Here is a 25,753-nt window from a genome sequence, read left to right as displayed (position 1 = left end):
GATGATCTTATTGATTTTGATGATTTGTTGTTTTGAGTTGATTTTTAGGTGTTGTGAATTAGACAATGAAATAGTTTTGAAAACTTAAATTATTTCAAGCTAAGAAATAGTAAATTTAATTGTAACTCAAAGGACACCAGAATTTAATTTTTTTTGAATTAGTAATGTTTGAAAATTTTATACTTTACAAGAAAGGTTATAAACAAACAGATCGGATGGAACAAGGATGCAGTAAATCACAATTTCATTTAGAATTATTGATTAGCTTTTGAGGTTATGAAGTAAAAGTAATTATAGTTTAAAAGTTTGAAGAAAAAAAATGTTTTTTTTTTAATTTGTTTGAAATAGAAAGTTTAAAAGTTAATTAGTCATGATCTAGGTGGGTGATGGGGTGGGAATTGGCCACTCTTTTTCCCTATAACCTCCCTAACATGGCCTTCTATTACAACTAACAGAAATAAAGAAGAAGAAAAATGAAGAATTATTAGTTAGAATGTTTCTTTCATGAAGATACCTGATGAACTTTTACTGTTTGGAAGAATAGAAGCAAGGTTAGTCAGATATTTTTACTCAGAAGAAGAAGAAGATAAAGCAGTTTTATGACTCGACAAGCCAGAGATTGGTGTTTCCCCTCTGCGCTTCTATTGACTACGTTGTTTACTCTCATGGGATAGCTGGTTCGGCACCATGGAGAGAGATTGGTGGGCATTGTGGTTGCCCCCAGAAGAAAAGAAGAGTAGAAGAGGTTATGGGTGGGTCATGTGAACTGACCTTCAACCCAGTTACTTCGTGGGGACTATTTGCTGTATAGGGAAGATCAAGACTCAAGAGTTAGGGAAAATCATTGGAGGTCATGTTTCCCTTCCTTAAGTTTTTCCTATCAAATTATTTGCCTGATTAGATTATGCTAAGGGTGGGATACTTTATGTTAGCAGTTGAATTAATTAATTTTATTTTTTTGTGTGTTTGCATCCTTGCCCATCGATTGCAGTTTAGTAGTTAGTTTTGTATTTGTCAGGCGTGATGGTAATGCCTGTTGATGATGTTTCAGAATTGTAATCTGTTCGTGATGAGGATGGCACAACTCCGAAGCAGATGTGGGGAGAAGTTGTGAGCTGCCCTGGAAGCCAGTCCAGTAGCTGTTGGAGTTGAGTGGTGTTTGCTGATGGCCAGCCCAGGGAGCTACTCTTCTCGACAACACTGACTTCGAGGAGTTGCACCAACCTTCACGAGATAAGAGTTTAATTAATTGAAACACTGTAAGGACACTTAATTTTTTTTGAAGAACGAAAGAAGTATGGTAATAAACGGAAACCGAAAAAAAAAAATAATAATAATTATCAAGAATTTGCACATTGTTTAACGAATACTGAGAAACTAAGAACAGTAATTTAATTTGTAAAGAGAGCTTCACTAACAGAACAATTTTTTTAGAATTGAGAACTCGAGCCTCTGAAGGTTCCTGTGAGAACAAACCAGATAAAAGTTTTACATTTAATTTTATGAATACTTGTTGTTTTAAAATAAATCTTATGCAGAATCTAGATGTATGTTCAGACAGCAAGGAACTAAGAAAATTATTATTTTTGTGAAATGAGGAATTTATAGTTATGGTTTAATGGAAAAAGACAATTTGTAATTTTGAGGTAGCTCGATGGGGCTCGAGCTCTGTGAGGGGAGGGTTATGTCGCGGGTTGAAATTTTGCAGGGTTGTTGAAATCAAATTTGGGGACTTTACTGACGGGACTCTGGGCTGGCTGCTCTGTTCACTCGTCAGCGCAAGTGGCGTGACCATGTAATTGGGGCACGGGGCCGGCGCGGCGCGCTGCGGGCTTGCAGAATTTTGTTTGTTTGTTTGGCCGCGCGCTGGCGCAGCCACGGGCCGCAGTTACTGGGGCGCGCTGTCGTAACAAGCCGCGCGGTGTGGCCTGCACATCGGGGTAGAGGGGGGGTAGTCTTCCCAGATGTTCTAGTTAGTTGTTTAGTAAATTTGACTTCAATAACGAGCTTTTGTTATGGTAGGCGCGGCAGGGCGCGCGAATTTAAGCGCAAGTGAGTGGTGACTCGGGGCTCACTCAGGCGGAGGCTATGCGTCTCACCTGTGGTCACGAGTTGTTAGTTCGTTCGTGATGTAGGAATTCAAGCTTTCGGGCGGAAGCTATGGTCGACGCCAGAGGCCACGAGTCGTTTAATTTAAGTTAGGTCATAATGTAGTCATCTTCAAGCTTTCGGGCGGAGGCAATGGCCCTCGTCACTAGTCGTTTAGTTATAATTTTTAAAATGTAATGTTCGTTCGGATTTTAAGGGCAGGAGAGGCCCCTACGTTAGTTTTAAGTAATCGATCAAGAAAGGCTTTTCGGAAAATGTGAGTATGGACTTATCTTTGTTTTAATTTTAAGTATTAATTATGATTTGAGGTATTCGGAAGGACTAGGGAAGTGTTTAGTGAAGTTCTCTCATTCTCTCTCTTGTAAGGTCGTTCAATCGTTAAGGAAGTAAAGAGATTATTGTTTTAAATTGTAATCCCGCTATTTAAATGTTCTTTAAAATGATGTTGAGTATTTGACTTTAAGAATAAAATAATTTTAATTAAGTATTATGTTATTTTGCAAAATCTCCTTAGTTCAGCTCTCACCAGACATCCTGTACGGGATGACGAACCTATGATCCTAGGTACAGTAAAGTATTTTATGAAGTTAAGACTAGTTGATGCCAAGCGAGTTGTTTCTATGTAAAGAGCTACGATTCTCGCCCCCCCCTCTGAAGGTGGATCGTGACAGAAATGGCGGTGGCACCGGCTAGGTGCACGTGACAATAGCAATTTTTATTATTAATAAAAACCTGAATTCTATCCCTATGTGTTGATATATGTTACCTAGCTACCTGTGTCCAAGAGTGTGTGTTTTATGATAAATAACATTTTTTTTGCATGTTTCTAAGGGTCAGAGTACAAGAGCATAACAGTACCATTGACACATATATATATGTCTATATATATATTTTGAAAAATAGTGACAGCCAGTGTATATCGTCCCGACAACACACACACAACAAAAGGGTCTATATATATAAATAAACGAGTACTATTAATGGTACTGGCACCAGCAGTAAGAACACACCGAAGAAGTTTAGCAGCAGTATAGTATAGAAAGTGGCGCACATAAACGTGGGGCCCGAGTGTGTTGACACTGAGTTGTCACATCTTATTTCAAGTTGTTATTTGATCCTGCATAGTGTATCTAATCCATTATAATAACATGGCACACAACCACCCCACATACTCGCTCAGGAGTAGGCATGACAGTATGTGTGAAGACTGCGATAACACAGGGAATTCAGGAAGTGACACGGCGACATCATCAGCAGGGGGTTCACCAGGGAACACTTGTGTGGAGGGACCTAGTGATCACTCTACCACCGTGGCTGAGAGGTTAGGGCGGCCCACGTCACCAGCAACAGGGGAGCAGGAGGAAAGGGAGGCCACTGTCCCTAACATCACACCATTGCCAGATAATACTTCTACATCACCTGTGACACTGGAAGCACTCATGCAATTATTACGGCAGAGTAATACTCAACTAAATGCGAAATTAGAACAGAACAATACTCAAATGGAGCAGCATAATGCATCCATAAATGCAAAATTAGAACAGAACAATACTCAAATGGAGCAGCATAATGCATCCATAAATGCAAAATTAGAACAGAACAATACTCAAATGGGGAGGCTTACGACTGAGTTGGGAGCGCTGAGGGATCAGACCAACTCAGGATTAAAGAGCCTGGAACACAGCATTGAGGTTAGGCTGGCCCAGCAACACGAACAGGTCCAGCAGATATCTGAGCAGGTATCACAGAACAGTAGTCGTGTGGACAGTCTGGAGACTCATGTAACATCCATACGAAACATGATCTCAAATGAACACCAGGAACAAGCTAGTGCTAGGGAGGAGGTGCGAGGACATCTCCAGCATCTCGAACATAGACTGGAGGACATGGAGGTGGCTACTGCCACACTACGAGATAGAATCGAGCACCTTAGTGTACACCCCAGTCCCAGGAGTGAGTCAGCTGACCGCCAAGCTCATGTACCGTCACACACAGCCCCTGTGTCAACTGTACCGACTGCCCCAGTAGACAGGCAACCGTACCCCAGTGAGATGTACACAATTCCACTGCTACCCATCCACAATCATCCTACCGTTCAAATGGATCTGCCCAGAGAAACCCCTGTATTGAGCCCATCCAACATTGATGCGGCCACGCTCATGCACCATCCAGCTAAGCATTGGGCAGAAGCTATGCCCACGTTTGCTGGCAGAGCTACAGAGAACCCCATCCGTTTTCTGAAAAGATTTGAGGAATACACCTCAACCTTTCATTTGAGAGATACAGAGATACTGAAGTGTCTCAACAGCGCCCTGAAAGGACCGGCATTTTACTGGTGGGAGATTCTGAGTGCATCAACGCATAGTTACGCCCAGTTCCAGTCCCTGTTCCACAACCAGTATTGGAACATCCGAATACAGAGTCACCTCCGTGCACAGCTTCACACGGAGAAGTATGACCCAAGGAAGTGCGCGTCCTTGGAAGCGCATCTATCAGCAATGTTTGAGAAGACACGCTACTTGGATCAGCCCATGACGGATGATGAATTCATCGCGGCCATCCTCACGCAGCTTCCACTCAAGTATCAGAAGCAGTTGTCAGGCCTGCCGTACCGTGATGTGACAGAGTTCCGCGAGCGCCTTCTCAATTATGATAAACTTGAGAAAATGGACAGAGCACCCAATACCAAGGAGGAGAGTGAGAGGGTATCACAGCCCCACCGACAACAGCCAGTCCACAACTACTGGCAGAATCGCGAGGGAAAAACCCAAGGAGCTCAGACAGGCAGCGGTAAACACAATGAACTGGCAGCCAAGAGGAGGAGGACCTAGCCGGAACGATCAATACCAGACAGGCTACAGGAAGACCCCCTATTACAAGAGAAAGACGTGGTGGTCCAACTCCAGGAATTACCACAGCGATGACGAAGCAAACCACCGCCGGAGGCAGGGGGACTACCGACACAACAAGCGAAGATCATTCTCGCCAGAGTCACGGCCACCCAGGGAGTCAGCAGACAGCCGCCGGAGAGCATCGTCAGAAGACGAGCTGGAGTACTGCAAGAAGTACCGCCGTACCGACGAGCCCCGCTACAACGGCAAACCTGAGGACTACCGCCCGCCATACCACTATGCCCCCAGGACTCACGAGACGAGTGGCGGCCATGCCCAGAACAGCCACCTCTCGTACAACCGGAACACACAGATGACAACATTCCCACCACCATTTGCTGCACCGTCTACATCTCAGCAGACGACGTACTACAACCAGGGACCAGCAAATCAGTTGGCAGCAGAATTCAAAGCTGCTGTGTCTGAAGCAGCAGGGAACCGACAGTGGAATCGTCAAGAAGGAGCCAGATCACCAGCTCCAGGTGGACGTGCCAACACTGGCACGTTAAACTATTAAGGATCTCTGTACGATCAACCCTGAATTTATACCCCATTGTGACAAGGAGCCCGAAAGGACAAGACTACCCACAGGAGAAGAAGTGGAAGCATTCGTAAGAATGAAGCTCACAGCAGAAGCTGATGTACGAAGAAGAAGGAAACCAGCATCCAAATTGTCTAAATTTAATATCGGCGACCTTGTGCTCAAGAAAACATCTCCTGTCAGCAAGGCATGGGAGAATGTCACCAGGAAATTATTTTTGCTTTTCGACGGACCATATGTCATAACTGACATAGTTCAAGAGAACTGTTATGCTCTGGAAGACCCATCTACAGGCCGACCAGTAGGCCGGTATAATATTTCGCAGTTGAGAGCCTACAAGAAACCTGTGTCCCAGTGAACAAGTTCGACACAAGCTAGTGAAACACCTGTATAGTACGAGTATAGGTACTATAACAGCTGAGCGCAATCGGAATGTCTAGGTCAGAGCCAGGACCTGACCAGTATGAATGTGAAAGGTATTAAATGGTTACTGTGTAATTTGTTACGCCATGTGAGGCGTATTGCAACCACTGACAGGTACCTAATGTGTAGCGGAAGTGTGATATCCGCTTGGTACATTATCGTCGCGTCGATGCGGAAGTGCAATTCCCGCTTATTATTGCCTGTAGTGAGGTGAAGTGAAATGCCACCCACACAGATGTAATGAATCTTCGAATTTAATAGTGTATTATGTGTATAATATTGTTTGTCAGTTGGTCTGCGTTATTCTTCGTGTGAGTATAAGTTCACTAACAGTAATACCTGAATCTATGTAATGAGATGCGCCTATCTGTAAGTACTATCATACTAACTAGCAAAAAGAAATGTCAAGCTTGTGTGTTGTCGACTAACTTGTGTGAGAGAAGTATGGCCTAGCTGTGTAAACATGGGTGAGCACTGTTCTACAAAGCATCTAAGAAGCACATGAACACTTTGCAACTACTAGCATAATAATAATAAGGTTACCTTGAATTACTGATGTGGTTACTCCAATTTTTCCGAAGCACAACACACCACTGAATTTATTAAGAATCGCCGAGATTTTTTTTTTGTTATTAAACACTGCTGGAGAAGAAGATGAAATAATAATAATAATAATAATAATAATATTTTTTTTTTTTTTGCAAATTTAATACTTTTGTTCTACAAGAATTCTATGACTGAAGTAGGGCTTTGCAAACGATCTCATAGGGTTGCATTCTGCCCTGAATGCAGAGTAGAAAAGTATGCATTCCTTTCGCATACAAATCCACTCAGTATTAGAAAGCTATTTCTTTAAATTAACTTGATTTGGTTATTTTAAATAATGATATTTATGAAATGATAACGAGATATATACGAACGACTGTGACATTTATTGTGAAAAAAAAAAAAACTATACAAAAGATTTTAATTTCATTCAACGTGGAACTTGAGATTTTGTTTGTTTATGTTTGTAATCGTCGAGTAGGCGAATATGATGTCAAACGAAGACCTGAAAAACTCAATGTCTAACAACTATGTCGCGGACTTAGTACACTGTTGCAGTAAATGTCAGCAGTCTGTATTATAAACAAGTACTAAGTTACTGCAAAATTGAGCCAGCCAGAAAAGAAAAAAAAAATTTTTTGCAAGCTATCATGAAAGCATTTTTTTTTTGTTTCACATAGATTTGTCAGGATAGAATTATCCTTTGCATCGAGATCATGAATCTCAAGTGATTTTAACAAGAAACAATTCCTATCAGAGAAATTTCTGAATGATATGAATACACAGTCAGGATCCTGCGAAGCCCGCATCGGATACCTGAAAACGAAACTAATGGTTGAGATGAGAGGGAAACTGCTATACACTTTCCAAACAGCTGTTTGCGTTATATGAGAACCCAGCTGATTACAGAAAGAAAAAAAAATACTACCTTGCGAGAAGTGGTAGAAATAAAAGTTCACCAGACACTCGAGTAAAATAAAAGAAAGAAAAAGAAAGGCCGCCTTCGCCGAGCGGTAAGCTGCGATAAAAGAGAGATAAAAGAGAAGGAAACACTGTGCGTTCCCTTTCCAAGCACAAGTTACACATGATGCGTGTACTTAAACGAAATCAAAACTATTGTTGATTTGTTTGCTAACATAAACAAATGCTTTTAATTATGTAATATATGAAATGTTCCTTGAAGTGATATTGTAAATATGATGTTATGTATATTATATGAGATGTTAGTGAGAATTATTAATTTTATCAATTGTTGATATTATGAAGTTATGAAAGATTGTGAGATGATGCTTATGGAAATGTACGAGATGCATAATAAAATTGTACATAGAATAAAACAGGTACAACCTGAAGGCATAAGGATGCCTAACAATGATGTACACAAACCCTTTCATTAACATAAAAATCAGTTTAGTTAAAGTTATGCTTGAATGTTATCTAGCTAATGATACCTATTGTTAAGATGTAACAATTTCACTTTGAAAGTTATTGAATGGTTAGCCTAAGTTACTATATTATTATTTAATATCTGATGTTATTTGATCCCATTAGTTACTATTTGTTTTAATAGTTAGTTTATACTGAACTGGCTTGTGGATAGGCTACGTTAAGCACAGAAGATGTCTTAGCCTGCCGACATTCGTGCGTTACAAGTGCACGATTCACACATGAGTGAAGAGTTTTAAGACTGTTTAATGACCGGGACACGTGTTAGTTAAAATGTACACAATACGGTTCGCAACGGCTGTGTACCTATCAGTGATGGGACCCGACGAGTGCGTCCTTGTGAGAAGTGGCGGTTCCGCCGACACGAGCAGCACCGCAGACGTCCCGACGCCGCCTCTCACGTGTTCGTGGGGTAGGGCGGCATCTGCAGCCGCAGTCCGCCGCTGCAGATGTTCGCCGCGGAGCCAGGAGCCGTGTTGTCCGGTACTGCGAGCCGCCACACGCCAATCCCGCCGACGTGAGGTGTGGAGCAGGTGTTGGTGTTGGCCGCTTTGAGGTCGGGCGCTGTCCCGATGCCTCCTCGGCCGCCGCCGTCGATGTCGTTTGCACCGCGGGTGGACGTTGATCCACTGCCGTGACGTGTCCTGGAGAACGTCACATTGTTGACTCAAATGTACATACACCCGCTACAGCCATATGAGATTGCTACTTACAGTAAGTATGTCCCCCCCACGTCCCTCTCAACAGGAGCGGCTCAAGGGAGTAGACGCCGTCGGAGAGCTGCAGCAGGTCCAGCAGAGAAGATTTTGCGCGGGAAAACCCGTGGACCATTCGAGCGCAGGTCTGCTAGCGGCGACGACCCGATGCAAAGTGATTAAAATTGCGCGAATTGTCTGGTGTAACGGGCGAAAGGACGATAGAAAAATAAATAAATAAAAAAGGGAGGAGAAGAAGAAACTCAGTCGCTCCAAAGTTTTTTTTATGTGTGGTGCGCGCGCCGCTAGGCGACAAGGCTATTCGTTGTACACAGTGCGAGAGAGACGGTAAACTGCCAATCACATTGTACTGTTTTGAACAGGTCAACGATTGCAGTTCAATATGATTGACAAGGGCGGCAATTCTGTGCTGTTACTATTTTCATAATGCACAGAAAGATATGACTTATTTTAATGATATTATTATTTATAAAATCTTATTATTTTGATTGTTATTATTATGAAATTTTATTATTTAATTTGTGTATTGTTCGCCCGCAAAAGTTATTTAAATATATTTTTATTAATTATGTATATCTACGAGAGCTATGCTCTATGACCTGAAATGGACTTATATGGACAGTCAATTGAGTATACCCCTCTAAGGACTAATGAACTTAACGAATAAACGATGATTTTATTCGGGGTATTACTTAAAGAAATTTTCATTGTTGGAAATTTTCGTTTTAAATTTACCGCATTTCTGTGTTTTCAATTGTATTGAGTGTTATTTACGGTATTTATATTGTAAATTACGCTAACCGATTTTGGTTTCGGCCAATGAGAGGCCGTGTTTTAGATGTGAGGCGTCTAGAACGTCTTAATTAAAAAGGTTGGTTGTATGAAGGCGTCTGATGCCGACGCAAAGGCGCGAGGCCTATTTTAAATTTGAAATATAGCTAGCTAGATTATGCCATCCGACACTCAGGATGAGCTTAAACGACGTATAAATAAATAATGTGTAAGATTATAAGGGCATATTCTGACGGATATGTTATTAGGAGTGAAAATCTGTAAGTAAAGATCTTGTATTTTGTATCGCCCATAGACATACCCAGCTGTATGTAATTTCGTCGTAAATAACTCCGATTTGACTACAAACTGATTAGTTTTCACGTAAAAGGTGTCAATTATCCTGAACTACGTCATGAATTATTAGTTCCAAGATTTAAATTATTATTTTATTTTGTGATACCCAGAGGTGAAATGGGAGTACAAGTTTCGTGTCTCTACCATATAAACTGAGTTAAGCCAAGGCAAATACGAACCCAAATATAAACATAAACAGTAATCATACTAATTATTAATTGTGCTATGATTTCAAACATTTTCTGGTATGTAAGAATGCGTCCGTAAAAACATCATTTGATTTATTTTCTGAACATACACTAACGAACTTTTGTGAACGATTCATGTGTGCTACGTATTTTCCTGATGTTTTAATTTACATAAGCGCATATCCACGAGTCATGTTCAGTATCGTTAGGATTGTTTTTCTGTGATTTTTTTTATCTAATTATATTAATATTGATTTTTATCTCTACACATATGTTAGTTGTCCCTGATGAATAGCAATTTTTATTATTAATAAAAACCTGAATTCTATCCCTATGTGTTGATATATGTTACCTAGCTACCTGTGTCCAAGAGTGTGTGTTTTATGATAAATAACATTTTTTTTGCATGTTTCTAAGGGTCAGAGTACAAGAGCATAACAGTACCATTGACACATATATATATGTCTATATATATATTTTGAAAAATAGTGACAGCCAGTGTATATCGTCCCGACAACACACACACAACAAAAGGGTCTATATATATAAATAAACGAGTACTATTAATGGTACTGGCACCAGCAGTAAGAACACACCGAAGAAGTTTAGCAGCAGTATAGTATAACGTACAATGTTTATAATTGCGTGTTTTTAGGACAAAGACAAGTCCAGTCCCGTTAATTAAAAGACATTTTTAGAGATATTTTACAAAACATATTGTTCACACTAAATATTTCTTTTCAGTTGACATTAACCAGTTATTCGCAACACAAATATGGGTAGTAAATCTTTCTAAAAGAAAATATATTATAATCATAAATTCATATACAAATGTTTTGTGCACGTCATCTCTCGTGTACAGATAACACTGCTGCCATCTAGCAACGGGTAAATGAGTCAACTGCACGCCCTTAGCGGATACTTTTCCGAATGGATAGTTTTCAGGATTATTATGAGACGTGCAACAGCGGCGAAAACGGGAATGGTAACTATTCAGGCTGCGGGCATTTTTCAGGATTTTTAAAGTAAGTGCATTGTCAAATAAACCCGGAATGGTAACCATTCACACTGCGGGAACTTTTCCGTAATTTTAAATTAAGTGCATTGGCAAGGAAAACCTGAATGGTTACCATTCCGACAGCGGATACTTTTCCGTATTTTGCAGACGAACACGGAAAACTATCCAATCCGGAATGGTAACCACTCACACTGCGGACACTTTTCCGGATTTTTTCTAGCAGCACATTTGCAGTAAAAGCCGGAATGGTAACCATTCATACAGTGGATACTTTTCAGGTTTTGCAATTAAACGATATTTGCCAGTAAATCCTGAATGGTAACCATTCCGGAATGCTCTGGGCACATGAGGATGTATAATTTACGGAATGGTAACCATTCCGATTGGATACTTTTCAGTCGCCCCATTTTATATCTGCGCACACAAAACTGGAATGGTTACCATTCCGACAGCGGATACTTTTCCGTATTTTGCAGACGAACACGGAAAACTATCCAATCCGGAATGGTAACCATTCACACTGCGGACACTTTTCCGGATTTTTTCTAGCAGCACATTTGCAGTAAAAGCCGGAATGGTAACCATTCATACAGTGGATACTTTTCAGGATTTGTAATTATACGATATTTGCCAGTTAAACCGGAACGGTAACCATTCCGGATTGCTCTGGGCACATGAGGATGTATAATTTACGGAATGGTAACCATTCCGATTGGATACTTTTCAGTCGCCCCGCTGTGGAGGCGTTATTTCCAGTGCAGTTATACCAACCACTGCTGCTTCTTAAATTCTGTGATTATAGTCTTCAGAGGCGGTATTCCAAATACACGGCCTCAATTTTAGCTCGTAAATTTAACATTCAACAAAACATTTACTGATTATGCACCGACTTACTTCTCTGTACAAGTCCACACCAAATATCAACCAGAATGAAACTGTGACATTCACTTTTTGGCCCATACGATGTTCGTGAGCGTAGGAGGGAAATGAATGTATTTTATTTCTGTCACAGACGCATGACGCAACAGCCAATGAGGGTTGAGTAGGATGCGATTTTGCGGGACCAGAGAACGGTTTATAATTATCAATAATATTGTGGCAAGAAATTGTCTAGATTTAAAAATGTTCAGGTGCATATAATGCCTACTTTAAAAATTAAATATTGTTATTACTAATATAAACTCACTAGCATTTATGTAAATACAAAAATTAAAATGTTTCGTGGGTAGAATGGCAAACTAAAAATTTTACACAACCCAAATTAATTTATACGCTGAAAAACTGTGTTCACAAATTGGTGGTCAGAAGTTTTGGGATAATCGTTTGGTAGTTAATATGGTTATTTACTAACATTAACAACAGATGTCGGTTGTGAACTGATTTCGCACAAGTCGTGTGCTTGGCCTGTTATGCACTCACTTGTGGTTTTTAATTGTGAACCCAGCATCAAGATGGACTCGATGATCCGTCGCGTCCTCCCTCCCTCCCGTCCGCGAGAATGGCGGGTAGTAACGTGCTAGGATGTGTGATCTGCTGCTCCCAGGACTCGTGCCTGAACGCCCTCTGTTCTGTTCGCAGCGCGAGTGTTCGGTGTGCGGCACCTGCAGATCGGCCTCATGTTCCTGGCGCTGGTGTGCGCGTACGCCATGCGCGTCAACATGTCCGTCGCCATCGTCTCCATGACTGACAGGAACGGCTCCAACCCGGACTTCGAGGTGAGCAGCTGCACCGCGTTCCGGTCCTTTCCTTGGCCGCGCTCCATTGCTCGACAACATTGCTCCTGCCATTATCCTGCCTGGGTTCGAATGTGCGTCTCTGTGTGATCCGTGCACTGACCAGGATACCTGTTTTGGTATCATAGCTAAGCTCGGCTCATCTTGTCTGTCGCTGCTTTGTCCAAGGTGGTTGTTTGTCCGGATTTACACGTCGTTTTCTACCCACTGCTCAATTCCTGACCCGGAATTTTCTGTGCTGTGTTCAAATTTTAACTTTTGATATAGTTTGATTTCGACTTTTCACTGAGCGTCTATATATTCATCTTTCGTTTTCCGGTCTTCTGTTTTCTATCTTGACACACAGTGAAAACTAGAAATGGCGTATGTCCAAATAACATTTAAATATTATCACTCCATGTCCAAAACCACGTGGTCTGTTTCTGCCGAGACTTCCCGACCTGTAGTACTCCAGTAGCTTCAGCAGGAAGTATGTAACCTCTCAGCCAGGTGCCAGAAGAATCACTCCCCCAGCAGCCTCTGGATTCGTGTGAACGCTCGTCCGTGATCTCCATAAATGAATGTCCCAGTTTCAATGGTATATTATAACAGTTTAATTTAATCATATTGAAGGTAAACTAACCTAGTTTTTCTTTAAAATATTCAACATTTGCACCTTTAGCTATACAGGACACATCCAATTGAAGTACAAATAATTGCCACAATTCGGTTAACACGTCCGGAGTAATGGAAGCAATAGCCTCTTAAATTCTGTGTCTCAACTCTGGCAAGTCATTATGTAGCGGCGGAACGTAGACACGATCTTTTATGAAGCCCCCAAGGAAAAACTCGAATGGCGTTATGTCAGGTGATCATGAAGGCCAGATTTTCCCTTTACATACTAACATATCGGACTTTTCGAATTTCATATACCATCGGTGGATGTTTCTGCCACATGGAGGATCACAATTAAACTTTAAACGAAATGTATTTTGAACTTAAATTACAGATTTACTCTTAGCAAATTGCAGAACACACAACTCATTACTCTCAGGTGTCGCAATTTTTCAAGCGAGAAAACAACAAAGCAATACTTGCGCATGCGCTTATCTAAAACGGTTTGAGTAACTTTGTAATTGTGACTTTGAGCCAAAACTATACAACGCTTACAGTTGATACTATTAATATAAATAACTGGGAAATTCTTTTGCGGACATACTGAACTTACTGCAACATCCAAAACATTGCGGAAATAGGGCTTGACCACATATGATAACGTTCAGTTAACTTCTAGCATTGGCCAGTGTACGGTTTGTTTTGTTAATTAATTGCTAACCATAGCGATTGAGACGTCTAGTCAGTGTGCTATATAAGATTTCGGAGCACGACCAGAGGTTTCAAACACAATAGGCACTTCAAAAATACCTATTAATTGAATAATCTTTTTTGCTATATTTTGAGGTAATGAATTTACAGCTGATCACATTATTTGGCATTACGCCTTGGGTTAACAGGCATTCATACAAAAGCTTATAATTAATGCCCGATTGAATTTTAATTAATAACCTGCAGTGCAAAAAATACTATTCAGCTAAAAATAAACATAATGTAGCACAAGATACTACCATTACTAACGCATAAAAAAATTGTGTGTATTTATTGTGTATGTATTGTTAAAGTGGGCCTTGCAAAACGAGGTCGCGGAACATAGATGGTGTGAAAAGTGGATGAATGAGAGACTTGTAGACTTGAATTATCTTGCAAAGTTCAATAATCCAGCCTTAATAGGGTAGTATCCTAAATTATTTTGCTTCTAACATTTAACGAGATAACTGTTCCGTATATTTTGATCCTGCTGGCATGATGGGATATACATTGATCCTGTGGTACATGGTGCGTGCTGTTTTAATTCAGTACATCGAAATATCCTGCCCAAACTAAAACTCGAATATCTCAATACAAGCAAATTATGTCAGGTCTTGTGGAAAATGTTTCTTTCGTATATAACTTACTATCTTAATTCATTCTTGTATCACAATTTTTTTCTGTGTTAAGCATCTTTAACGCACTAATTTAAAACAGCTTGCATCAGATACCACAGGATCAATGTATACACGATCATGCCATCACGATCAAATAATTTATACACTTAGATTATGTAGCCTTAGTATTCAACACATTATTTTTATAATTCCTGAATGAATAAAAATTAGGTTTCCCAAACACTACAGCAAGAAGATTTTTTTCCAGGATTTTTGGTAAACCTAATTTTTATTTATATGGAATAGTTTGAAGACTAAGACTACATACGGACGGTTAATCCAAAACTTTATACATGATTTTATACTTTCAGTACATGTTACGATTGACTTAAAAACTTGCCTTTAACTTCATAAAAAACCATTAAATAAAGATTTGTTTAGTATTGTTGAGTGTAACATCAATATTGTATATGTATCGATGCTCTCTTGTCATCTATGGTCCAATGCTGATGTTCTTTTTTTTTTAATGCTAGAATGTCTGTACTGAGAAGTGCCCGGTGTGATAGTATTAAATTAGGTGGAAAACCATTCGTAACTTTGATGACTGATATCCTGGAGTATAATTAACAGTGGTAGCAGAGCGTGGTTACTGCGGCTTCAATGCATTATGTTATCGCGAGAGAAATACTGTATAGTTCCATTTGCAGGAGAAAATTTTTCTGCTTGGGAATTTAGGGTCAAGAGTATATTGAGAGAAAATGGCGTGGCGAAGGCAATTGAAGATGATCGGTTTGCAGCGGATGACAAAAATCAAGCAGCCGAGGCTCGGGCACAAGCTATTTTGATAGCAGCTGTTGCGGATAGCCACTTAGAATATTTACGCAATGAAAACTCCACATTCGCCATGTTTAAAAACTTGGAGGACAATTTCAAGAAAAAAGGAGTGCGAAGTAAACTTTTCTTGCGCCGACAATTGAATACAATGAAATATAATGAACGAAATTCGCTCATGGAACATTTCGTACAAATGGAAGAAGTTTACTCCAAATTGAAAGATGCTGGTAGTGTACTGTCGGAAGAAGAAAAAGTAAACTATATTTTACTCTCAATGCCTAAATCCTATACAAGTATAGTCACTGCATTAGAGGTTATGGAAAACCTAACCATGAACTTGGTCAAGGATCGCCTCCTAGGGGAGGAGGAGAAACGGAAGAAAAGTGGAGGTGAAGAGAATGAAACTGGAGGTTATGCCTTTTTCTGCTATTCATGTGGAAAAAAGGGCCATAAACAATACCAGTGTCGTGTGAAGTTACGAGGATCAAGTTACAGAAGTCCAGATGCAGTACAACCAACAGAGGGGTCATCCCGAGGAGCGAAGCAAACAACAGGCAGAAATTACAGCAGCAACTACAGCTTCGGAAGAGCAACAAGTAAAGGCAGGTTCTCTGGCGCAAGAAGAGGTGGGCCAGCTAGATCATACATCGCAGAAGAAGATAGTGATTCTCGTCGAGTGGTGTTTTTGGCAGATGAGTTTAGAAATGAAAGTGAAAAAAAGGAAGGTAGTAAAATTGTTTTTTGTGTTGATTCGGGAAGTTCAGTTCATATTGTGGGAGAGAAAGGGTTTTTTTCAGATTACATAGAGCTAAGTGCACCAAGACGAATATGTGCTGCTAAAAATGGAGTCGAATTGGTATTGGGAATGTAAAGGTATGTGGTTACAACTATAATAATGATCCAATTTATTGTACTATCACAAATGTGTATCATGTCCCTGAGGTCAGAAAAAAACTTGCTGTCAGTTTCAAAATTGGAAGAAAAAGGTATGAAAGTGTTATTTGATAAGGGCTGTGTAAGGATTTTTTTGAACAACAAGTTGATCTTGTTTGGTTGTAAGCAAGGCTCACTATATACAGTTGAGATGATATTGGATGGTCCAGAGACAAACTATTCATGTACTCAAAAGGGGAATGTCAATGAAAATGAATCGGTTAATTTATGGCATAGACGCCTTGGGCACTTAGGATATTCAAATTTGAAACTGTTGTGGAAACATAATTTGGTTGATGGTTTAAATGATATAGCAAATGTAGATAGTTTCAACGCAATGTGTGAACCTTGTAATGTCTAAACTACCTTATAAAGGAAAATATGATAGGGCAGTCAAACCATTAGAAATAATCCATACTGATGTGTGTGGTCCTATTAGCCCAACATCTTGGGATGGATGTAATTACTTTGTTACATTCATTGATGATTACACACATTTTGTTGTAATTTACTTGATAAAAAATAAGAGTGAGGTACTGGAAAAATTCAAAGATTTTTTCTATTATGCAACCAAACATTTTGGTGCAGATATCTTGAAATTGATATCTGACAATGGAGGAGAATATGCTAATCAAGAATTTAAAAGGTTTTGTAGTAGTAAGGGTATTAGGATGGTGTTCACTGTACCCTACAATCCCCAATTAAACGGAGTGGCAGAGAGGTTCAATAGAACCTTAGTTGACAAAGCAAGAACTTGCTTGGTTGAATCTACTTTGCCTAAAGATATGTGGGGAGAAGCGATTTATTTTGCAGCTCATGCCACAAATAGAAGTCCAACCTCAGTTCATAGCAAAACACCTTTTGAATTGTGGGAAGGTAAAAAACCTAACTTAAGTAAACTCAGGGTATTTGGTAGTAGTGCATTTAATCACATTCCAAAAGAAACACGATCAAAATTAGACCCTAAAGCACAGAAGTTAGTAATGGTTGGCTATGGCCAAAGAGGTTACCGCCTGTGGGATAAAGAGCAGAGGAAAATAACAATTGGAAGGAATGTGATATTTGATGAGAGTATACCTAACTTAGTACCAGAGACTAAAAAAACACAATCAGAAATTCAAGAATTACCTAACAGGGACTGGACACATGTAGATAACGGCGTAGGTATGGATGTAAATAAAGAGGTTCAACAGAGTGAGGAACATACAGGTATGGACAAATCGAATGCAAGAGGTTTAGGAAAAAGGGCAGTAGTTAGACCCAAACGATTTGATAATTATGTAGAATATTTTTCAGACAGTGAGGATGAAATTTTGTTTGCTATGTGTACTTCATATCAGGATAACATACCGTTGAGGTATGAGGATGTAGGTAACATGGAGGATAGTGATCAGTGGTATAATGCAATAAAAGAAGAAATCAGTGTATTAGAAGATAATCAGACTTGGGAAGTAGTTCAAAAACCTGAGGGAATTAAACCTATTGATACTAAGTGGATTTTTTCAAAAAAGATATTTGGTGATTCATGTCTGTACAAGGCTCGTTTAGTAGCAAGGGGGTTCCAACAAGAAGGCTTATTAGAGGATAGTTATTCACCAGTGTTGAAATTACAAACTCTGAGGATATTGTTGTCAATTGCAGTTCAACGTGATTATCACATACATCAAATGGATGTAAGAGCAGCCTTTTTGTATGGTGAAATAAAGGAGGAAGTGTATTTAGAACCTCCGGTAGGAATAGAAGTAAACCAGAATTGTGTTCTCAGACTTAAGAAATCTATGTATGGTCTTAGGAGGTCTCCCAAGTGCTGGTATGAGAGATTTTCAAAGTTTGTTACAGATCACGGGTTTAAACGTTCTGAAAATGACTATTGCTTATATGTGAATGTAGATGTTTACATTCTTTTGTATGTTGATGACATATTAATTCTAAGTAATACGATGGAAAAAATAACGTGGGTTAAGAAAATTTTGAGCTCAGAGTTTAAAATGAAAGACATGGGTTGTGAAAATTTGAGATATTTAGGTATTAATATTTGTAAAGAGAGAGATGGTTTGGTACTTGACCAGAGGGACTATTTAAAGAATGTATTAAAATTGTTCGGAATGTATGAAAGCAGGTCGGTGCAGACACCCATGGAGGTTAATTGTAAATTGTCAGAATCTGAAATGATTGATATGAGGCAAGAAGCCAAGTGCAGGTCATGTATTGGTTCTCTGATGTTTGCCTCAGTTGGGTCTAGACCTGATATAACAGCTGCAGTGTCTTAACTAGGACGTTTTCAATCAAAACCCAGTGAACTATTGTGGAACAGCCTGAAACGGGTGCTAAGGTACCTTAAGGGCACACTTCATTATAAATTGCGTTACAATAAAACTGAAAAAAATTACCCTTTAGTAGGGTATGCTGATGCTGACTTTGCGAGGGAACAAGACAGAAAATCAATTTCAGGATATGTTTTTAAGGTTTATAATAATACAGTAGTGTGGCGTTCAAGGAAACAGTCAACAGTTGCCTTGAGCACTACTGAAGCTGAGTTTGTAGCACTATGTGAATCTGTGATGGAAGGGTGTTGGATTAAAAAGATACTAAATGAAATAAATATTAAGTGTGATACTATGATAGTGTATGAAGACAACATTAGTACCATAAAAGCAGTGAGCAGGTGGGATCAAAAACGTCTGAAACACATAGACGTAAAAATGAATTTTGTAAAACACAAAGTTGAAGGAAAAGAGGTGGTGCTTAAATATGTTAACACAAAAGACCAGCTAGCTGACATTTTAACTAAGCCACTGACTGCTGAGGTATTTAGAGTATTGTTGAAGGAGTTAGGATTAAATTAGTCATATGTTATGACTTTGTATAAGGTTAATTTTAAAAGAATTGTATCATGAAAATGTCAAGTGGAAAATGTAAGTTCTGTTTTTGTATATACTGTTACATTCGAAAAGAAAAAAAAAAGAAAAAAAAAAAAAAACATAATCATTGGGGAGGAGTGTTGAGTGTAACATCAATATTGTCTATGTATCTATGCTCTCTTGTCATCTATGGTCCAATGCTGATGTTCTTTTTTTTTTAATGTTAGAATGTCTGTACTGAGAAGTGCCTGGTGTGATAGTATTAAATTAGGTGGAAAACCATTCGTAACTTTGATGACTGATATCCTGGAGTATAATTAACAAGTATAAAAAAACTTTTATTAAAATTTTAAAATTATTATATTATGAATTTTTTATAATAATGTGCAAAATATATGTAGGATTAGACGCAAAAAAATTAAGTTCCTATTATTTCTTGATATGACCATTAGGGTAAACATAATGCATTCCAGGATAGTTTCGCTACTATGTTTCATTTGGCACACCAACACACTTGGTATGTCCCCTGATACAGGTTAACGGCGCCAGACGCGGGTCCGCCATATGGACGAAATCACCATAAAAGTGAGATCTGCGCTTGCGCGGAAGTTTGGGAGCAACAGATAGGTCACGGATAGGACACGACCGTTCCTTAAAATTATGGGACTGGCTGTCTCCTGTATAAGGTTTTGGGAGCGGTTTTGTGCACTAGGAATACGGTTATAGGGTATAGGTGTAGAATATTCAACAGCTAAACCCTTATTTTTGTGTCTTAGAATACCGGCCTCAGAGCACTACCACCTTAACCCGCTGTTGAGCAGCTAGTAAAGTAGCCAAGCGTAATCGGGCCTCGGCGGCGCGTGCTTGCAGGAGTACGACTGGAGCCCGGAGACGCAGTCGACCATCCTCAGCTCGTTCTTCTGGGGCTACGTGGTGACGCAGATCCCCGGAGGCCAGCTGGCGCAGCGCTACGGCCCCAAGATGTTCCTGCTGGGCGCCATCGGCGTGTGCGGCCTCTTCAACATCTTCACGCCCCTGGCGGCCAGCTGCGGCGGCTGGGGGCTGGTGTGCGCCTGCCGGGTGGTGCAGGGCCTGGCCCAGGTGACTCCGATCGTGTTCATGCAGTAGCGCCCCTACGGATTAGCTCGGCAGTGCTGAGCTCTTCCGTTTGAGGCAGAATTACAACAGCACGTCGCCTCCGTCCGTCGGTCACGTGATCTGCAGCCAATCGGATGGCCGGAAAAATTAAATCTGCCCGTCCTTCAAAAGCTTGGCAAGCACTAACTAACCTTTGAGGGACGTAAGGGTGGATTATAACTATGGTTTTGGCCGCGGCAGTCAGTTGTTACCAGAACACAGGCCTGTAGTTATCAGACGTTTTGTGTAATAACTCTTAAAACTCATGTCCAAACAATTTCATCATTACTTTGAATTTCTCTGAGGAATTGCCAATGAAATACGTACATAAACACGATATATATCACAAACAACATCTATCTGAGAGCAAAACATGGATTTGATTATTTGGGAAAATTTTCGGACGGACGGATGAAGTCAAGTTGTAAGGCTGGTTTCACAATTGAAAAAATAACGGTAACAGTAGGTCGTGCGCACAAGATTTTACCGCCATGTTTTCGAGCCTACTGATTCCCAGTAACCCATAGGATGGTCTTGTGCATATGAGGGAAATTATATATTTTATTTCTGTTACGGACGCATGGCGCAACAACCAATGAGACTAGAGTACGAAGACATTTTGTAGGGACTAGAGAACTTTGTATATTTATCATTCATTTTTTTGGCAATAAATCTTTCGAGCTATTACAACGTTAAAGCGTAATTCCTGCTTTAAAAATTAATTGATGATATTACTTATAATCACTAGCAAATACTGTAAATTAAAAAAAAATGTGTCGTTAGAATGGTTAACTCAAAAATGTATATAACCCTTATTTATTTATATATTGAAAAACTGTGCTAACAAATTGCTGATCAGATGCCACGGAATAATCATTTGGTAGTTAATATAGTGCTTACACTGCCAACAGATGTAGCATACATTCCGAAAATTCATTGGCTGAAATTAACAGTAATATTTCCATCGTGAACCGATTTCGCACAAGTCGTGTGCAGAGTCGTGTGCATGGCCTGCTGTGCACTCGCTTGTGTTTCATAATTGTGAACCGAGCCTAAATCGCTTGGCTAGATGCGTGGCATTGACGGACGAAAGAGTGACAGACTGACGGACGACATAACGGTTGATGGGCTATTTTAATTCCCCCTAACGTTACTCCGTGCGACCAATACAAGTGGCCATTTTTGTTTACCTTCTAAATACTTTAAAAATTATATCAAGTAAAAAATGATATAGTGTTGTGGTTTATATATGTCAATTCCGCCCGTGCTATGATCTTGAAACATAATATTTGTTACTTTTCCATGCATTGTGGAAGCAGCAGTCGCAATAGTAAAATGTTTCGGTAATTTTTACGCTGGTATCATCTGGTATTTCTCGTACAAGACAGGCTCCAGCATGTTAATTTACTCAATAATAACTGCAAGGGATTTCGGAATACACTTATTGTATATGCTTCCCCTAATCAGCCTGCTTGGTTAGTTCACTGCCTGTTTTTTATTTGGAGGAATTTACATTAATAAAAATCTTTAGTTAAATATAAAGTAGTGATAAAACAATTCTTTGGAATAAAACATTGCATGATTATTTTCTGCAAAATATAGAAATGTAGTAGTAAAAAAAAAGAAATTGTAATTATGAATGGATAATTGTATAACATATTTTTTATTTACAGGGAACAACCTTCCCTTGCATCCATACATTGTTGTCGAAGTGGGCGCCAGTTGAAGAACGAGGGAATCTGGCAACTTACGTCTATGCAGGTGTATATGTATACTACTAAATTGTCTCAATTACAGTGTCATAATGTACCTAGTAAGAAAAAAGGTCTAATTTAAATTTTTTTTCCCATGGTGATTTAAATTCAAAATAACGAAATAATTTGGAAATCTGGTTGTATATTTTTCCCAAGATGCATATGATGAAATAAAAAATACTGGAGATTTTAATGATCATAGAAAGGTAACCTTTGGAAAACTTTTGTTGCTTCCAAATTAATTTCCTTCTTTGTTGATGTTTATTCACTTGTGATGGTTAGCCAAGTAAATGTGCCTGGAATCACAGTGTGTGTGAAGTCCCTTGGACCCTGCAGGCACCCAGTTCGGCACCATCGTCGCCCTGCCGATATCCGGCCTGCTGGCCAAGAGCAGCATCGGCTGGCCCGGGGTGTTCTACGTGTTCGGCGGCATCAGCCTCATGTGGGCCGTGCTGTGGTCGTTTCTGGGCGCGGACAGCCCGGAGACCCACGGCTTCATCCCACCTGACGAGAAGCTGTACATACAGGCTTCCCTCGAGAGGATCAGCTCTGCCAACAAGGTCTGGCCTGTCCCATGTCTCGAACTTCACAGTTCTCAATGGTCGACGGATTATTCCACCAATTTTCTGTCAGCAGAGTTCAAAACAACTTGTGGTTGTCAGATCTGTTAACAAACATCATGTGACATTTAACAATTGAGGAACAACTGTTTATTCTTTTAAGGACTGTCTAATTTCAGACAAGTTATATAGTACACCAGTGCACTGGATAAGTAGTCTGGACCTAGTTTATGCCTGTTTATTACTTTAGAAGTAATATTATCCTGTGTACCTATATTTTACCCTTCTTCACGTGCCCCTCCATCTAAATCCGCCTATGTATGTGGTGATTTTTTTGGCCACACTTGGTGAATTTAATTAGATTAAAGTAGGTTTAACGGTTTTTTATAGAATTTTATCTAGAATAAAAATTGGGGGTAGTATCTTCTCTTTGGGCAAATGCCAGCAGTCTTCGTCAAATATATTTTTTATGTAGCACTGCTGAACTGCTCTATTTAACACAGGATTTATATTCATTAGTTAAAGAAAGTGACTATCCCTTCGTAACCTAGAGTATGTAATTAAAATTTTCGGATGTAAACAATAAGAGAGGAAGTTTTTTTTTTGTTCTCATAATTAAATAATGGCATTTGTACCTCACTTCTATCTCATTTGTAGTGATATTAGTTTGTACTAGGTACCTACCCTTTGATGAGACAAGATTTTTGTAATCAGTCATAAAAAAATTGGTAGGAATTAATGCTTACTCTACAGCACGTGATGCACATCTGATATCAAGACCACTATAATAGTGTTTTTGTTGTAGGGATTCAAAACTCCATGGAGGTACATCATGACGTCAGTGCCCATGATATCGCTGATCCTTGCACACTGTGGGCAGAACTGGGGTTTCTGGACTCTGCTCACAGAAATGCCTTCCTACATGAACCATGTCCTCAAGTACGATATCAAAAAGGTTTGTTCTGTTCAGCGTGGGTCATGCAGCTATATTTGAGTGTACAGTGGTGGATACAGGAATTAATTTCAAGAGGGGTTTTGATAAAAGAATGTATTAAGAATAAATTGTACCTATTCAAAATAATAATGTAAACAACAATGGGTTTGGAATGTTACAGTATCATTCTTGACATGCACCACTGCCTTTGTGGTTTGTGATTCCAATGTGTAACAACTCACCTTGCATCACCCATAGTAACATAACGGTAGCCTACTGCCTTTATGAAGATATATCATATTTTTTCGTTACTGTGAAAATTTATCCTGTAAAAAATATATGCGACATTTGTTTCATGGAAACACAAGCAGAAGTTCACTTTCCTTTAGCACATTCTTTATTCAGTTAAAAACATGCATTAAAATCATCATTATCTTTATCATAATTATCAAATTTTATCATTCTTAAGAGTTTGAGCTTATTTATGTGTACTGTTTTCATCATCATATATCAGTTGATTAAATGTATGGACATTTTGCTGTCTTTTAAGCTTCGGGTAAGAAGTTAAACGCCTGAAATTGGGCGTTTTAAAGTTAAACTCTGGGTACCTATGTATCTTAATTCAGGTAACTAGTTGGGAAAATTGTATTCATTATTACTTTGCTGAAGTGTTTGTGCGTTTGTGGTATAACAAAACTTAATTTTGTAAACTATGGTACTGAGTTTGCATTGAGGTATAAATTGATATTTAAAAAAAATTGAGAAAAATAAAAAATTTTGTCATTAATTTACAATTATGTCAGTTTTAAATCATTTTTCTATAAAATAAATATCAAAATTTATTGCAAGAATATTAATGATTTAAAAATTACGAAAAACTGTTATCATGACCTTAAAGCTGTGTAACCAGCTGACCCATCTAAACGACTAAAAGAACAATCTTTATTCCTGTCATAAACTACTTATAAAAGCTGGGAATGACAGGGTTCTGGAATGCTACAAATTTAGGCACTAACTAAATTTATTTCTTTGTTGACAGTAAACTATTGTGGGCCCTCAGTTCTTAAATATAGGACAGAATGAAATGACAAAGTTCTGAACATTTTTATTTGGTTAGCGGAATCTGTTGAAAGTAACACCTCATCCTATTATAATTTTACGAAAAGTGTTTAAAGAAGGATTTGGGTTTGAAAGATTCAACAAAAAATAAGTGTTTGGTGGTTGATTGGTCAGATCACTTTCCTCCCACCACAGGGACAGGTTAGATTCTTGGTATCGCCAAACCTAGAGTTTTCGCAAGTGGGAAACATGATTTATGCTGCAGTGATCCAGTAAATTTTATTGGTGTAGTTACCTGCTGCAGTTTCCCCCACCAATTATTCATGTCAGTTTTCCATTAGCAGCATCTCATCACCTTCCATTGTGTCTAATGACCACCCCCGATGTTGAAATGTTAAGCTGTATGCATTGTATTTCTACTGAAGCTGTTTACGTTCTGACTTGTTTTAATCATATAAGGCATATTAAATATCTGGTCCCTTGGCTGCTTACAGAACACGTTACTGTCTTCGCTGCCTTATCTGGCAATGTGGCTGATGAGCTTCGTGTTCTGTTGGGCCTCCGGCTACCTGGAGGAGAGAAAGATGATCACACTGACGACCTCCAGAAAGATATTCAACAGCATTGGTAAGTCTTGCTTCAAAAAGTATGTCAAGGTATGTCTTCTGGTGGCCAGAGCTGTAGTAATGGGTGGATCCAGATGCCAATCCCTTGATTTATTCAATTAAAAAGAAATTTATATATTCTGTCATTTTGTTGTTTTGGCACTGTGGTACTCTTTACTACTTGAGCTAGCCAACAAAACTTGAACATTAAACTGGAAGCAGAGTCAAACAAATTTCAAAAAATTCAAAATGAAATGTACACGAATACATAACTTGTACGTAATCCTACACTCGCTGTTCCAATTGAAAAAAATGCAAAGAAAAAATGAAGACTTCGAAAAAAGGTTGAAGGAGGAGGCTGATCACCGATCAGAGC

At 39.2% G+C, this 25,753-nt stretch overlaps 1 protein-coding gene across 3 annotated transcripts in view; it reads left to right on the top strand.

Annotated features, from left to right (window-relative positions):
* LOC134542482 (putative inorganic phosphate cotransporter) overlaps nt 1–25,753 on the top strand; it is a 155,779-nt gene that overhangs the window by 94,612 nt on the left and 35,414 nt on the right. For all 3 annotated transcript variants that reach the window (XM_063386805.1, XM_063386804.1, XM_063386806.1), the window contains exons 2-7: nt 12,585–12,721; nt 20,199–20,429; nt 22,139–22,226; nt 22,556–22,779; nt 23,585–23,734; nt 25,267–25,399. In XM_063386805.1, coding sequence (XP_063242875.1) covers nt 12,585–12,721; nt 20,199–20,429; nt 22,139–22,226; nt 22,556–22,779; nt 23,585–23,734; nt 25,267–25,399 — 963 coding nt within the window. The remainder of the gene's footprint in view (nt 1–12,584; nt 12,722–20,198; nt 20,430–22,138; nt 22,227–22,555; nt 22,780–23,584; nt 23,735–25,266; nt 25,400–25,753) is intronic.

This window comes from Bacillus rossius (genome assembly GCF_032445375.1).
Source record: "Bacillus rossius redtenbacheri isolate Brsri chromosome 4 unlocalized genomic scaffold, Brsri_v3 Brsri_v3_scf4_2, whole genome shotgun sequence".
Taxonomy (NCBI): domain Eukaryota; kingdom Metazoa; phylum Arthropoda; class Insecta; order Phasmatodea; family Bacillidae; genus Bacillus; species Bacillus rossius.
Note: the sequence above shows the minus strand (reverse complement) of the source record. Positions and strands in the feature narration are given on the sequence as shown.